The sequence below is a fragment of the Abrus precatorius genome, unplaced genomic scaffold (assembly GCF_003935025.1).
Source record: "Abrus precatorius isolate BTA unplaced genomic scaffold, Abrus_2018 Scaffold7, whole genome shotgun sequence".
Classification (NCBI taxonomy): Eukaryota; Viridiplantae; Streptophyta; class Magnoliopsida; order Fabales; family Fabaceae; genus Abrus; species Abrus precatorius.
In genome coordinates, this window is record NW_020874417.1 from 19,510,041 (window position 1) to 19,523,549 (window position 13,509).

Here is a 13,509-nt window from a genome sequence, read left to right on the forward strand (position 1 = left end):
AGATCAAACTTTTAATGTGTGCGCGCATGTGATTGCCCGCATGCATGGAGTAATACATCAATATAGTCCCGAAAATTAGTGGCACTAATCAAATTAGTCCTTGAGTTAGAAAAATATCATTTAAATCCCTAATATATCAATCGACAATCATTTTATTATTTGAAGTTATAAAATGATCATCATTTTAATCTTTGAAATTATAACAATAAGGATTAAAATGACCTGTATTTGAAGTACTAAAATGATATTTTTGTAATTTTAAGGACTAAATTGCCTGTTACTTATAATTTGACGAACTAATTTGATGCATTACTCTTCATGCAAGTGTTAACGTAGAGAATCTAAAACCATAGAGTTTCCTTATTGGTGGGCACTAGCTAATAATAAGCCAAAAACGTGTAACTAAAATAACCTCTTTGACTGTTTTTGAGATCATTCGATTCACAAAGAAGAAAGAATAAAGCAGGTTCAAGATAAAGCATGTCATATACACACTGTTAAAAATTGTAAATCTATCCTGTAGCACAAGCCATTCCACGTCTTACCAATACCAAATAAATCTGATGAAGCTAAAATCTGCCAAGCTGCATCTCTTGAAGGGATTTTCTGTGAACAATAGTTTTGGTTGCTACTAGACTGCTGAATATGAAAATCCTTGATGAAAGAAGCAACAATCGTGCTGGAACTGGCATGTTAAGCAAATAAGATTCTTTTCATAAAATGCAGAAGTTTCACGTATCTCCAAGGCCTTCGGCAAGTATATTGCTAACAGAATCTTCTGTGGCAGAATTATCAGACCACAATATTGCTTGATTCCTTCCTTCTCTAACATCAGATCCAATCAATAAATTATGAGTGGTTGCTTCAGGAAGCCAACCCTTTTCTAACATCAAATCCAGTAATTGATGGGCCTCATGTTCCTTCCCCTCTTTCCACAAACCAGTTATCAGTAAGTCACACATTGCTGAATTCAAAATTTCACTATCAGAAATTCTATCAATTGCACTAGAAATCATAGATAACTGAGAATGATTGGCTATAAATGACAATTGATCAAATAGTTGGTCTGGATCAGGTATCAAACCTTCATTGACCATCATATTGAAAAATAAAACACATTCCTTTACTTTATTTTGTTTACTCATGCCATGAATAAGAATACAATATGCTTCTACATCAAGATTGCTACCCATCATCAACATATGTGAGAGGAATACTAGCAACTCTCTCGCCGTTCCGGATTTAGACAACTCACGCATGATAGCAGTGTGTGTGGCAATACTGCAAGAAATACCACAATAATAAGCTAATTGCCATAGTCTTATGGCTTTGTTGACCTGCCCTGAGTCACATACACATTTTATCAGCTTGTAGAAGGACAAGGAATGAAGAGAACATCTCTTCATTGACATATAGTGAAACACTTCAATGGCATCTTGAAGGTGATTAATGTCACAGAGGTCACCAACTAATTCAGAATAAGAGGCAAAATCTAAAAGCCAGCATCTGGTACAAATCTGATGAAATAGTTCCATTGCTTCTTCATACTTGCCCAATCTACAGTTGCCAACTACAAGAGCAGAATATGTAGCATGGTCAAGAATAACAGAGGATTTGATCATTCTGCCAAGAAGTATATACGCTTTCTTGGTCTCTTCATTTTCACAAAGCCATCTAATAAGAATATTCCAAGATTGACAATCAGCTATATATTTCTCAGACATTGTCTCCAGCAGAACATTTGCTACCAGAATTTTACCAGCATTGCAGCAACCTTCAAGCAATGCATTGAAAGGAGCAGTTTCACAAACTTCTTTATCTTCTAAAAACAATATAGCCTCATTTATTTTCCCTAATTTACAAAAGCATTTTATTATATCAACAAGGACATCATGTTTTGGTGCCATCCCACTTTCTATCATCTCATTAATGAGGCATATAGCAGAATCCAACTGCATGTTTTTGCACAAGCACCGTACTAGAACCTCATAAATAAAAGGATCTGGCACAAAATCAGAATCTTGCATTATTTTAAATAACTTTACTCCCTCCTCTACCTTTTCTTCCCTGCAAAAGAGAGGTATACAGCAGGTATAGAAACTCAAATCTGGTTGACATTTGACATTGAGCATTTGCTCTAAAACAGTTGTAGCTTCATCCACTCGACCATTTTCAATGAGACCCTTTACAAGAATCTCAAAGGTCTTACTATTTGGATCGCATCCTTTATTGTTCATTCTTCTAAATTGATCCAAAGCCAAGTCAACCCGATTGGTGGCAAACAATACCTCCAACAAATAATTCAAAGTGCGGACTGTGGGTAGGACACCTGCCTTCACCATCTCTTTATAAACAAACAAGGTGTTTTCAAAATCTCTTCTCTCTTCTTCCAGAAGAGCACCCAACAAAAAATTAAAAACTTCAATTGGGGGCTTATAACCACCCAAATTCATGTTCACTAAGACAGTAATAGCTTCTTTAATCCTACAATTCCTCAAAAATGTGTGAACCAATGCTACAAGAGCTTCTTCAGTACCTGGGCACCTGTCCTTCACCATGTTTTGACAAAAATCCCCCAATTGTAGAACATTCCCAGCCATACCCAGTTTCAAAATTATCCTAAAATATGTGTTGGAAGTGTGGTGAAAACTTTTCTGACGAGAAGCCCATTTGAATATCCTCACTGCTGAGTTCAAATCGCTGGCACGGTCCAAAACCTGGATTAAGTTATCTGGGGCAAGCTTATTCCTCAAAAAGTTGATACTTTGGTCGAAGTCAGATGAATCCTTGGGCTTAACAATCTCATTGGTTTCTGAAATATCTGCAATACAGCTTGAAGAAAGATAAACCCATTGGAGGAATCGAGTAGGATATGCCGAAGAAGGGAGCTTTATTGCCATAGAACCAAGCATGAATTTTTCCAAAAGGGTAATTGAAGGAATGAAAAATGAAGACAGACATATACAAGGGGAAATTGGAATCTGACCTGAGAACCGAGAAGAACGTTGTCGAGAATCATGTATCAAGTAAAGTAAGTCAAAGGCATGAGTGGGTTAATTATCAAGTAAAGAGCACTGCAAATTTTGTCTGTGGACTAACAATTTTCGAACTTGCTTTTAGTAAATTTGGTTTTTAACAATTTTTGTACTTTTTACATATAGGGATGGCAATATAGGGATGGCAATGGGTAAAGTACCCAATGGGCACGCGCAAAATTTATCCATAATGGGTAGGGTATTTATCCGCTATACGGGTATGGGTATGAGTGTGAGTAAAAACCCGCAAATTTTAATGGGATGAGTGTGGGTATGGGTATCTAAGTACCCATCCCGCCCCATACCCGCATATATATATATATATATATATATACTTGAACTTTATTCTACAATTATACATTAAATTTTTGTATTATTATATTACTTATGTGAAGTTATATAAGATTAATATAAAAATATATTTAATAATAAAGTAAACCAAAAAATTTATTTTGGTTTATATTTTTAATAGAAAAATTTATTTACTATTTTATATCATTTAATTAGGCTAACACAATTTAATTATTACATAGTTAATATAAGATTGACTTTTTTTAAAATATTATTTATATATGACACACATAAAATATTTTTTACACAAATATTTTTGTTAATAAAATCATATTGATGTTTAAATCATAAAGTGAATGATAAATAATAAATATTTTATAAATTTTACAATCACCTATTATTACTGTAAACTTATTATTTATTAATAATATTTAAATTTTATTTTTATATTTTAATTTAAAATAATATTTTTCTATGTAACATATGTATTAGAAGCACAACTATAATCTATTGAATCTAAATAATATTATTCTTACTATTTATTCACATTCAAAAAAGTTTTTGAAAAGATATAAATATAAAAAATTATTGTTAATTTTTATTTGTTAATTTTTTTAAGATAAAAAAGTATAATTTTTTTAATATACATGTATATTTCTTTATTATAAAATTTTATTGTAACTATTTATCTTTTATTCAAATTCTTTTTTTTTAATTTATATACATTATAAATATTTAATTCACTAAAATAATTTTTCAAAAATTTATATTTTTGATAAAATACTTTCGTATAGTATATGAGTTAAAAAATACTAGTATTAATATATATATATATTAATTATATTATATTATTTTAATTAAATCTATTATTTTTCTTACAATTTCAAATTCAAAAGTTAAAAAAAATATTTTATGTATCAACTTTCTGTTATTAGTATCGAACTTCTCTACTTTAACTCTATTCTCATTCTCAATGTCTGTCTCACTAAAACTTAATAACTATGAAATGTTATTCATTAGAGTTAGTTGTTAATGTCGTCACAAGAGGTTACTAAGTGATCCCACACGAAGGGACAACCATTGTATAAATCTATTTCATTGTCGTTTTGACATTACCAACAATCAAATCTCACACAAGATAGAATTATCATTGACAAATAACTTGTGTGTTTAGTTTTTGCTTATTGTTTCTAAGAATTTTACTTTAGAAAATTATTATATTAAGATACATTTAACATTTATTATCTTTGAATATTTGTTTTTTATCTATATTTGTACCTTGTTCGGCAACTACATATTGAATTTTTTGTATTATTATACTATTTATGTGAAGTTATATAAACATATTTTTCTTTATAAATATTTTTTTCTCAAACAAGCGCGAGTAATGGATACAAGACGGGTATGCGGGTACCTAAAGGGTACGGGTACGGGGATTAATATTCATACCCACGCGGGTATGAGGCCGGGTATGGGTATTTTTTTAAAACGCGGGTACGGGGATGAGTACTGTAATACCCTACCCATACCCTACCCATTGTCATCCCTATTTACATTTGGGGCTGTGAAATTAAGATTTAAGAATATAAAAGTAAAAAACTTAATAAAAATTTGAGAAAATTTATTGAATTTTACAAATTGTAAGTTTATGATTTAAAGAAGAAAGTTTTAAAATTTATGGAAGGTGATGATCTTTTTGTTACAAATGTGATCATTTAATCGATAAATTTTAAGTGAAAAACAGTTTAATTGTTTCAATTTATTAAAAAAATGAGTGAAAAAATTAAGATTTTTAAATATAAAAAATTGACAATTTAATTTATTTAATTTTAAAAAATTAAATTGTTAAAGTTATGAACAATTTAAATTATAACATAAAAAATTATAATTAAACTTTTATTTTATTGATCAAAGAATTTTTATAACTTTAAGATGCATGTTGTTAAATATTTGAAGGAAGAATTTGGTCTTTTATTATGGTCCTAACTCCGATGTCTCTAATAAAAAATTCCTGTAGTCCAGGAAAAAAAATTAACTAAGTATATATAATATATAATCAATTAATTATAAAATTGAGCGATTATGATAAAATTTCACTTTATAGTATAAAATCGCCAAAGTAGCAAATATCTTTCCCAAAATTCTTAAATAATCCAAAATGTATCCCTTAGACCTGACAGGTGATTACATTAATACAATTTAATTTAATCATTGTTTCATTTTTTATTTTGTTAACCAAATAGTGATTTTAAGAAAAATAATCCCCGTTAGGTATTGAATTAAAAATGATTTTATTATTTTGTTTTATGTTCAAAATAATTATCATCAAATATTTCTAAGAAAATTAAAAAATCAATTACCTTAAAAATGTAAAATTGTAAGCATGTATACGAGTAGAACCTTTTTTCTAATTTACTAATAGGTTATAAATTGAGTCTAATCCAATGTTTTTAAACCGATGAAGGCATTGGTTCATAATTTATTGGTTCTATTGTAGTTAAATTGAAATCAAACCCATAATAATAAATTTTTTAAATATTATATTAATATATTAAATAGTAAATTAATATGAAATTATAAAAAGTAAGTTAATTAAAACTTTTAAAAAAATGTACATATTATATATAATAAAAAATTATAATAAATAACCAAATATTAATAAAATTATATATAAATATGACGTATGAATTTTTATTTAATTTAAAAATATTTTAGAATAAAACTATTTTAACAAAATAAACCAAAAAAAATTACAGTGACCGGTTCGAACCAGTTTTCTAGCGGAGTTCTTTTTCGATTTTGACCAGTTTTAACCAATTTTCTGCTTCACCGATTTTCTAGGCCGACTGACCAGCTTCAGATTCAACCGGCCAGTCGAACAAGAGAAGATTCAGTCTCGCAGCACTGCAGCTTCGCTCAGCTTCACTATATATAAGCTTGCTAACACTGCACCCTATTTCCAAACCTATAACTAAACGATCAAACTCAACTTATTTAAATAAATAAAGCAGTATTATTGTGAGCTAATTCCAAATTAATCAAAATTTCTAACAGCATCAAATTAAAATTCATTGATTGAACCGAACCTTAGGAGCTTGTGATGGCTCTAAAACAGCTCGGTTTCACTTACCCGTGATGAGCAGACTGTGTCAACATCCATTCAAGTGCCAAGTGCAAATATTCGAAAGACAAGAAAATTTGTATTAAAGAAGACGATTTGATCGTTATTCAAGGTTCTATTTATGCAACAAACAAGATTAACTTCCAACAAAAAAAAAAAGTTGCAAGTAAATTTCAAATGCGATTAGCATACCCTTAAACTATTTACATTATACAGTGTATTTATTCAGACAGATATGATGTACTGGGTTTATACACAAAAGTTACTAACACTACAGGAAATAGAAGGCTGCAGGGCCGGAAGACCAATTCCCGACTGAATGACCCAAATTCCCGATTCTAATTTGATAATAAATAATAAAACATTAAACATCACAGCTCCATAAGCACCATCACTGCAAAAGATGACCTTTTGGTTCCACGATCTATGATCATTTCTAAATACTCCATTTACGTGATTGTTCACACTGAAAATCCCCCAGAAACACACTTGTTGCATGTGTCAATGTAGTAAACCATGAGCTTCAGGGAGGATCTTAAAGAGTACAGTTTCCTTCAATCTTTAGCAATTTAAGTGTTGCTTGACCGGTAGTTAAAAGTCCTGCAACATTTTGAAGATATAACCAATAAAATGTAGGGCACACAAGAAGCTACTGGATTGCATTCCACATTCTCCGGAACAATATGATTTGGTAGACCATTTCTCTAGTGATACAGGAAAAACACTGGATTATCACCCAACTTTTACTGCCAGCAATGCATACTTGGCCAATATCCTCGATGCTATTTACGAGGCTTAAGTCAAATGATCCAAGGAGTTCAGTCAAATAAGTCAATCTCAAAGCAAAACTCAAATGTTTTGGTAGGCAGAACATGAGCGGAAGCCAGAGTTTACAGAGGAAGGGATTCCGATTCCAAGATAGATCCACTATGATGGATAACAAGTCCATAGAGGATGAGAATTTGGAACCACAGCAACCAAAAGAGACTTTAGGGTTCTGTATGTTTCAAGTTTCATATATTGTCCAAAAGCTACTTTCTTTCTCCCTTGAACAGAACAGAAGAATCTTGCCAATAATCATAATAATAAGATGTAGCATTCAAGGTACTAATCATACTATAGTTCATCGTTACTACCTACCTAAAAAAAGCGGTTTATTTAAATAATTTCTAATTTCCTGGTCCAACTGGCTGTTAATATATATTCAGTGACAGTAACATTTTGAGTTTCACAGCATGCCTATTGCAGTTATGGGCATGCTATGACCTCTGAATCAGAATTGTCCTCAGCAAGAATGATGTTAAGTGGTTGCCAGCCTGACTGATGATGCACCATCCATTTTTTAAGGGTAATCACCATGTTCAAAATTTGAAGGACATCACCTAAAGAATGATTTTTCAAGCACATATTCTTAATCACAATACCTGCTTCATACCTAGAGAAAAGACAAATATAGATATGAGACAGAAAATTTTCAGTAAGTGAAAATAAACAAAATTAGAAGATCCTTACTTGCACAGAGTACCCATTATCGCTGATCTTCCAGAAGGAGTACTTAGAAATTTTTTAATTTCATTCCATGTTTCTTGTGAGTGCTGCTTAGGATTTCCACCTATTGGGTTTACACACTTCCAAACCTTATCATTCTTACCAACATACAACTGCAAAGCACCTACATTCTGCTTAACCACCATCTGCTGCTCAATAGCACTGTCCAGGGCCTTCTTGATGTCAGTGTTGCGGTGCTTGGGATCTCCATATCGAATGCAATCTGTTATATTCGATTCAGTTGGCATAATTTGTTCAGTTTTTAGTGTGTTCAAAGCAAGTAAAACAACCCCTATTAGACCTTGGATGTATTCAGAAGGTTTAGTGCATCCTGAAGATCCCCACATATCATTTCCAGGAAGGTTATTACTACCCATCGATGCCAATGAAGACGGTTGGTATTCTGGACCATGCGGATAGCCATTATACAATTGCTGTACACTATGTACCATATGTCCATTTTGTTCGTCAGTTGACCTTACAGGATTTAAACCATTACTGTTAGAACTCTTTTTAGAGTCTCTATTCCTTTGTTTAACAGGGTGAGGATAGGAAGCATTACTAGGATATCCAGAAATGTTCAGATTGCCAATATCTGGTGGTGCATTTGTAAGTGGTCCTGCAGAGAGGATGGGTCCACCAGTCCTATGTGGCACTATTGAAGTTGCAAAAGTTTGGGAAATTGAAGAAAATGAATTACTTGATGCCAAAGGAGGTTGCAAAGGAAAACTGTTTGATCTTACTGGCTGTGAATAGGAATTTTGATGATTGCTCTGTAGATTACCATTATTTCCCCACAACTGATCAGGGTTGCTATGAATAAAATTTAGGGAAGATCCACTTGGGGGAACATTAGGGCTATAGTTGCCAGGTCGTGAAGAGTTTATATTGGCACAATTTTCTTGAAGTCCAATAGGGGCAGCATGCATGGCCTTGGGTCCATTTGGTTTACCTGAATTTCTCCCAGTCGTTTTCCCATTTTGTCTAGAATCAAATTGCCTTCCGGTGTTTGGAAATTTCTGATTTCCTGTATAAACTTCTGAGAAGGAATCCACGTGCTGCGGTATCTGAACAGCATTAGAGACTGGAATTGATAAGGTGTCAGAAGATGATTGGATGCTATTATTACCAAGTTGTTGTGATTCGCCATTCATAAGAGGAGGTCCTCCAGCTAAAAGACTAGTCCAAAGCCATACACTCTTAGCAGCTGCAACTAAGGGTGCAGAAGCGTTTTGAGGTTGTGCAAGAAGAATATTATACCTCCTCAGCCGCAATTGATGAAGTGCATTGGAGAAGTCTCGGTCACCAGAAATTAATAAGTAATTAGCAGGTGCAGGATTGTCCACTGCCCAGAATAGCATGTCAACAAGAATCTTTTTGTCACTTGCATCTTTGACGCCTAGTAGCAGATATGGAAACATCAGTTAGACAAAATCATAATTCTGAATTCCAAATTATCGTGAAACAAATAAATTCATGACAAATTATTCCTGGAATGCTTATGAAACGTTGACAAGGTTATTTGGACAGAGGAGACTAATAAATCCGGTAAATTTATAAGCAAACCTCTTACTAAGTCACTTATAACAGATTGCCACCCAAGCTACCCATATGACTGTTCAAATTCCCTCTTTAAAATAAAAGATAAGCACAATTAAATACAAAGAAAATCAAACATACTAAAAACTAGAGAGGCAGAGAAGAAAACCTAAATCTCACTGGTATAACTATAAACCACGGCATTGAAAAAAGGATTTCTAACAAGCAGAGCAATAAGCAAAATTACGGTTTGAAACTCTTCTCTCTCTCTCTCCTTTTTTGTTGTTTAAAAAAAACACAAAATCTAGTGCTTCATAGATCTGATTAAAACGCGTGTTGTTTGATCATAGAGGCAAGTACGTTATAAGGCTTGGTTACTGGAAAGAGCACATCGCGGGATTGTTCTTCCAAAATCGGAGTAGCACAAATCACAGAATCGAAAACAACAAGTACACATATAGAAAAAAAAAAACAATGATATCGATAAGTCAGGTTATCCCTGCGATTCGCAATCAATTATATTCAAGGAATTGAATATTTGTATAGCAATGAAAAAGTAAAGAAACCTAACTTAAACTGATGCATTCAACAGTCGAGTGGAAAAAGAAGAATAGATAGATAGATAGATACCGGCGGGGACATGGTTGAGGGATATGCCGGTGCTGGAGAGAGCGTGTTGAACGGAGGCAGTGATGCGAGTGGTGTCGCCGTAGGCGGAGATGGAAACGGGGCCACAGTAGTTCATGCGAACGAGTGCGGAGCTAATGTTCTGCGCAATGGCGTGGGGATCGCACCCTTTCGGAACATGGCAGTTTTCAATGTCCCACCACACCGACGTCTTCGCCGACGAATACTGCGCCTCTGCGAGCGCCGTCGCTCCGCCTCCGCCCCCGCCCATCAAGCAAAATTCTCGAACCTTCTTTATTAGTTCTGTCTACCGTACGATAGAGTCAAAGGGATTCTTCACTTGTGGTTACAGTTACGATTGCGGAAAAGTTTGATGCATAGAGGAAAGGAACTGTCTCCAACTCACCATATGTGATTTGTCATATTTGCCCCTGGGCTTGGAATATTACAAGTGATTGACTTGTTCCTTGATGGTAAGTCACTTCCTCTGCCCTCTTTCGCCTCAGCTTCCTACGTGGGACATATTCGCATATTTCGTGTGATACACTGCATATAACGGTATTAAAAATGTTCTTTTTATATTATTTATTAATTATAATAGAAAAAAACATTTTTATATCAGTATAAGTTTAAAAAATTTTACACTCAATTTAAATATTTTATTTAATTTATATATAATAATAGTAAAGTAATAAATTATAATCCATTTAATATATGAATAATTGTATTATTATAATATTCTTAATTTTTTATTTAATTTATATAATAATTTATAACAAGAGAAGAAAATAAAGTAAATTTTTTTTTATATTTATAAATTAAAGAATTAAAGAAAAGTAAAACTTACATTTCTATTATTTAATTCATGAAAACTCAAATGCATATAAAAAAATTAAAAGAAATAATTTCAAATTTTTAAATAAAATAAAAACTAAAATTTATATCTTAACAATTTACTTAATTCATGTTACATGCACGTATAAGTTTAAAATATAAACAACATTGTCTTTCAACAGAGTAAATTTTTATCTAAAATTAAATATAAACTACAATCAAAATGTCTAACTATCAAATATTACATATACATTTTAAATCATTAATTATAATAAAACTATTCAAAATAATATACATTCAAAATAAATAATATAAAAATGATTACATATCCTTGTCAACTTTAAATAAGAACTTAATCAGAATTATTATAATCTTCAAATTAATCTAAAACCTAATAAAACAATTCTTCCTTACAATCACATTGAAAATATGATTCTAGATCGAATCAACTTTCTTTAATTTCTTTAACTTCACTTCCTAAAATAATTTATAAGGGTGAATATTCTCCACCCCACTAAATACTTTATTTTATAAATGAATCAAATAATACAAAAAATATTATTTAATACAAAAGCATTATTTAATACATAATATATCAAAATAATGCTAGCTCATATACTATATTCATGAATTTACAGCAAATTGAACGTGATAAGAATCATTTCATCAATATTCTAAATCATACACTAAAATTATAACATTCCATAAATTCTTACATCGACCAGTATGTCATAATACATGTGTCATAATCATATTAAATTGCAATACATGTATCATAATTACACGTGTCGATGTATTACAATACCTGTATTATGATCACACTAATGAATTTGTTATAACTCACTTATTATAATCACACATATCATAATTCTTTTAGGCCTATGCACACAGATAAAACATATACAATATAGAGCTCATTAGCAAATGTATAGTCAAGAAATAAGTGTGAGGCGATGTGATGCATTTGCATTCAATAGATTGTGCACACACATAAGTGAATGTCATTCATCATCCTATATTTCTCTCAGATTTCTACAATTGGCTCCATGTTCTATATTCTCAGTGTATCTCTGTAACTACCCATACTCATTTTAGTCATTTTTTCATGATACATTTTCTTAGTAATTCTCAAATATTCACCTTCATTTCCTTTCATCACTCTTCTCATCATTTAGTTAAATGAAATGTGTCTAAGTTCACACACATCCAAACTTAGTCCAAGTCACATAGATATAATAAAATACATTTCACCATTCAGAAACAGTCAAACACTCTTCATCAATTTTACGTAATCAACCAAAATTCTCATTTACTTATATATTCATAACACGAAAAGCATACCATCATACAAATCAATATAATGTGCTGAAGATCACTACAGGTTACGTAGTCAGAGTGAACAAGATCTGATGTTCCAAATCCAGATCCGCTGCTAGTCTTTGCTTCAGTTGGTCTACCTACTGTTTGCAAGATCCAAGGTTTATTATGCTTAACGCTCTCTAACACCATAGCGAAGAAAGGGATTCTCCTCCACTTCTTTACCTACCTTACTTGACTACATTAATCAACTTAGGAATTCTGACTGTTTTAGAAAAAACTGCTATTGAACGCTAGTCTTTCTCTTGTGAACGACTCCGCTGCAAGAAGAGTAAGCGCTCTTTTCAATATCCGGTGTGTTCGTAGCGTAGGAGCTCTAAGCCTATCTGCTGTTGAATAAGCGGTGTGCAGATGAATAACCGCCGGTGCACTAATAGGAGTTTACTAAGGAATAAGAGCTGTTGTCGGACGTTAATCAGTAACCGGTGTGATGTTAGCAATTGAATGCGTATCGGCTGTGATCCTTTCTTTTCTGCTGTGATTCAATTTTGAAGCGCGGGTACAGTAAGCGCTGCGGATCTGATCGTATGAAGAATTATACCCTCATTCGATCTCAGATGGGATGAATACAAAGGAAGGCAGGGAGTAGCACTAGTCTCAGGGACAAATGCCACATAAGAAGGAAAAGTAGCTGCTCTCGAATGCCCTCTTGCTGTTCTCGAATAAGCTGTTGGGGGAAGAACCGCAGTAAGGACAGACGTCTCGGGGGCATGCCCTGAATCGTCTTGATGCAGAGAATCGTCTTTAATTCGTATGGGAAAACTTTAATATGACTATCCTGGGATTCCTAGTAGTGCACTCACTCCCTTTAGAGTAGGGTTAACACTAACTAAGGGCAAGCTCTTACAAGTGCATGTATGCACCAATATTCTCATTAAGGCAAAACGACGGAAAGAGAAAAAAGACTAGCGACAATGTCCAATCGGGGAAAAATATTCATAAAGGATGTTATTGGCTTATTATAAATTCATTTATAGATACAATAGTCTATTGACTGAGATGGATGTTGCATCTAGCTATTTCTCTACTTATACTTAATAAGCTCAGAGGTTTAGGAGACTAGGAATGGTATAAGTCCCTCTCTAACTGTTGAAGAAAGACAGAACGAGAGTCAAGAAAGAAGGGGAGATCATTTCT

General features: G+C 32.6%; 2 protein-coding genes across 2 annotated transcripts; both read right to left on the reverse strand.

Annotated features, from left to right (window-relative positions):
* Positions 1-308: 308 nt before the first annotated feature.
* Positions 309-3,019, reverse strand: LOC113871593 (pentatricopeptide repeat-containing protein At1g62910-like). The gene is made up of 2 exons (XM_027508685.1): positions 2,987-3,019; positions 309-2,888 (listed from the first exon to the last, which is right to left on the reverse strand). The coding sequence occupies exons 1-2, from the start codon at positions 3,017-3,019 to the stop codon at positions 732-734; spliced, it is 2,190 nt and encodes a 729-aa protein (XP_027364486.1). The 3' UTR covers positions 309-731.
* Positions 3,020-6,509: 3,490 nt separating this feature from the next.
* LOC113870952 lies at positions 6,510-10,607 on the reverse strand. The gene is made up of 3 exons (XM_027507555.1): positions 10,165-10,607; positions 7,960-9,394; positions 6,510-7,882 (listed from the first exon to the last, which is right to left on the reverse strand). The coding sequence occupies exons 1-3, from the start codon at positions 10,430-10,432 to the stop codon at positions 7,696-7,698; spliced, it is 1,890 nt and encodes a 629-aa protein (XP_027363356.1). The 5' UTR covers positions 10,433-10,607; the 3' UTR covers positions 6,510-7,695.
* Positions 10,608-13,509: the final 2,902 nt, after the last annotated feature.

Excerpts from the sequence above, each read along its gene's own strand:
- LOC113871593 (XM_027508685.1), bottom strand. The coding sequence starts at position 3,019 with ATGATTCTCGACAACGTTCTTCTCGGTTCTCAG. Across the intron at positions 2,889-2,986 it reads ACGTTCTTCTCGGTTCTCAG|CTCCCTTCTTCGGCATATCC; the intron begins GTCAGATTCCAA and ends ATGGCAATAAAG.
- LOC113870952 (XM_027507555.1), bottom strand. The coding sequence starts at position 10,432 with ATGGGCGGGGGCGGAGGCGGAGCGACGGCGCTCGCAGAGGCGCAGTAT. Across the intron at positions 9,395-10,164 it reads CCTCAACCATGTCCCCGCCG|GCGTCAAAGATGCAAGTGAC; the intron begins GTATCTATCTAT and ends ATCTGCTACTAG. Across the intron at positions 7,883-7,959 it reads ATAATGGGTACTCTGTGCAA|GTATGAAGCAGGTATTGTGA; the intron begins GTAAGGATCTTC and ends TCTTTTCTCTAG.